The following is a 3,293-nucleotide window of genomic DNA, read 5'->3' on the forward strand; positions in this document are numbered from 1 at the left end:
TTTTGAGTTTTTCGTCGATTATTCACAAGGTTCTTGACCATTTAGTTATCGTACCAACAAAACTTTGCTACAATTTTATAATCATTTTTAGCGCTTTGTGGTGGCATATCATTGTTTAGTAAAAAAAATGAAATCTAAAGCTAAATAATGCATCAATTTAGGATGGTTTTTTATTTCTTATTCCTTTGGTGTGCAAATGTTGCAACCGTTCCATGTCCCTCTAGCCTCACAAGGAAACCAACAAAAGTGCTTTTCTAAAAGAAATAGCAAAAATAAAGAAGAAAAACAAAATCCGAAAACAAGAAACCGCCCTTGCAGAGGCTACAAATACTCTACTACTTACCCTCTCTCCCACTCCCTCATCTTCCCCCCTGGCCTCTCCTCTCTCTCTCTGAGCAAGCCAAGAGAGCCAGAGGAGCAACCAACCAGGACATCGGAGCAAGCCAAGAACCTTCTCTTCTGCGTCCAACAGCGAAGCATGGTGGAGCAGGCGAGGACCATGGAGCGCATGATCGACGTCCCTCAGTGGAAGGCCGGCGGGTCCGACGGCCTCCCGTCGCCGACGAGCCCGCTGGAACGCACGGCCGCGCCGTCGCCCCGCGGGTGGCGCCACCGCGACGCCGTCGGAGGGGTCGGGCTCGGCATCCTCGCGGCCCTCGAGGCGCAGCCCGCTGCCTCGGCGAGGGTGTCCGCGCCCATCTCCATCGCGCGCCGCGCCGCGCGGCTCGAGGTGTCGGAGCTCGGATGCAGCGGGCGGTGCGCCACCAGCCTCTGCGGCGGCGGCCCAGCCTCCACCCCAGCCAACCCTGGCGCGTCGTTCCGCGTGGCTGAGTTTTTGTCGTGCTGCGACATGTGCCGGCGTCCGCTGGACGGGAAGGACATCTTCATGTACCGAGGGGAGCGGGCCTTCTGCAGTATGGAATGCCGGTACCACGCCATCGTGTGCGACGAGTTCCAGGAGGAGAAGGAGCGGAATCGCCGCGCCGGCGCCTCCTCCTCCGAGGCCCCCAGGAAGGCCGCAGCGGAGATGGCCGGGTCGCCCTGCAACGGCGGCGGCCAGATCTTCTTCACTGGCATCGTTGCCGCCTGATGGAAGTAACCAAACCAGCTCGAGGAACGGCCCGCTGTTACATAAACAAAACAAGAAAACAAAAACAAACAAAAAAGGAAGAGATAAGTGTGTGTGTGTAGAGAGAATGGGTGGGGAAATTTTCTTTCTCCTCTTTGCAAGGAGGCATGGGGATTTGGTGTTTGATCTTGATTATTTTTCTAGTATATTACTATTATTTTTACGGGGAATGATGTTTGCATCAGGAGGTGGAAGGGGAGGGATGATGACAAGTTTTCCAAGATTGTTGCTTCCTTTCTGTTTCTCCACTGTCTAAAGGAATAACATCTTTCCCCCCTTTGTCCATTCCATGGTGTTAAGGGACTTCTATTGATGAGTCATCTTGCACTTTCTGATTGTCCTTGATATATATGTGATGAACTGAGAGCCTCCTCATAGAGATATTTAATTATTTGTTACTCTTATGGGGTGAGCAACAAATTTGCCACACTTTGGTCTATTGTCAGTGACTCATGACTTCACATTCACATGTCAGTGAGAGCATTGCTACTTCAAAAAGTTAAATGTCCCACCTTCGTATCTTAAACTTCAAGAAGTGTAAGAGCCTTGATGTTCATCGAGGTACAGGACCTACTCGTGCTCAAGAACGGTTGCAGTAATCAATCATACAGGTACAGTATCTCATAATAGATCTTGATGACTTGAAAACTCTTAACTGGCGATTGATCGCAGGTACAACTCTTGATGCTGCTGGAGGGGGGGGGGGGGTGATCAGTTTCTCGCCAGTAATTTAATTCTTCGTAATTCCGTTTTAGATAAACTTCTTTCACAGAACTAGGCATTTCAGAGAACTCATGCTGGGTTTCCTGTTGAAACAGAGCTTCTTAATCGAGCATAATGGCTGGTCCCACCGTCTTCCGTCCGATCTTGCATGCAGGCTTCTCGTCGGGGTAGGGAAAGGGCCAATAATTGGGACGCATCTACCCTGCTCCATACGGAGAGTGGTTGGATTCCCCATTTCTGTACCTGCTAGCTGCTATACTTGACGTACCGACGGATCCATGGATATTTTTTGGCTCGGCCGGCAGCGGCATCCTAGTCGGATCATCATGAGCAATCAGGTAAAAGGGTGCAGCGGCAATAGTAGAAGACAGACGCGGTAGGAAAGAGGTTCTCACCCTTTTACTGTACTGGAGGACTGGTAATATGGGGAGTTACCGTCGGGCATCGGCCAGAGGGAAATGGTTTTCAGAATCGTTCTGGATGTTTCCCACTCTTTGAGGCCCCAGTGCCGCGGAAATAGCTTTTTTTCATCTTACCGGATAGCCCTCGCCCAAATATCCTATATCCTATTTGCTACCTAAATACTGTTGAGACCCGGTTTAGTAATTTTCTCGTTACGAACAGTAATTATATGCTAAAAGAAGCAAAAAATATGTCGATTTTTTACATATTCTATAATTCATAAGTAATCTATTTGAGAGATATTAGTGAATTTTATCATATTTTTAAAATTTTTGTGAGGACTTAAAAATTGCTACAAGTTGTAAAAGTAGTATTTTTTGAAGAATTTTAGTATGAATACATAATATTTTTAATGAATTCAGTTAAAATAGGTTACTTATGAATTATAAAGTATGTAAAAAATTAAAATATTTTTGCGTCTTTTAGCTTATGGTTACTATTCACAACGAAAAAGTTACTGTACATGATAGCAACTAGTTTCAATAGTGTTTAAATGACAAATAGACTAGAAAATTTAGTAGGATGCCATTTGGACATCATCAGATAGGATGGAAAATTGCTATTACCCTCGAGTGCCACGGTCAAAGGTTCTCACTGTCTGCGCGGAGTTCAGCGACGATCTCTGAAGTAGAGCACGTAGATTTTGCAATGCACTCACAGCAGCTGTGCTACGTATGAAGTTTATTTTGCTCTCGGCGACCTGGCTCAAGGATTTTGGATGACCTGGACAGCGACCTGGCTCAAGGATTTTGAAGGAGTTTATTTTGCGCTCGGCGAGTAAACATATTAGATCGCAATCTGCTTGAAATGTCATGGATAAAGTGACAACATTTCCTAGCTAGCTTATATCCTGAACATGGAAGTCATATAGTGCTCGTTGTGATCTATTCTGATCAGCCCATTACATTTCACCTACTAACAACATTTGCCAGCGTAGTGAGTTCTAAAAGAAATTTATAACTTGCTACGAGTCGGAATC

The 3,293-nt window shown here is 46.2% G+C and overlaps 1 protein-coding gene across 1 annotated transcript; it reads left to right on the forward strand.

The window, feature by feature from the left end:
* The first annotated feature begins 333 nt into the window (after positions 1 to 333).
* On the forward strand, positions 334 to 1,414 carry LOC133912657 (FCS-Like Zinc finger 13-like). Its single transcript, XM_062355509.1, has one exon. It carries the CDS (start codon positions 479 to 481, stop codon positions 1,088 to 1,090), a length of 612 nt encoding a protein of 203 aa, XP_062211493.1. The 5' UTR covers positions 334 to 478; the 3' UTR covers positions 1,091 to 1,414.
* Positions 1,415 to 3,293: the final 1,879 nt, after the last annotated feature.

This window comes from Phragmites australis, chromosome 3 (genome assembly GCF_958298935.1).
Source record: "Phragmites australis chromosome 3, lpPhrAust1.1, whole genome shotgun sequence".
NCBI classification, from domain to species: domain Eukaryota; kingdom Viridiplantae; phylum Streptophyta; class Magnoliopsida; order Poales; family Poaceae; genus Phragmites; species Phragmites australis.

What these genes read in the sequence shown, in the direction of transcription:
- LOC133912657 (XM_062355509.1), top strand. Translation starts at nt 479, where the DNA reads ATGGTGGAGCAGGCGAGGACCATGGAGCGCATGATCGACGTCCCTCAG.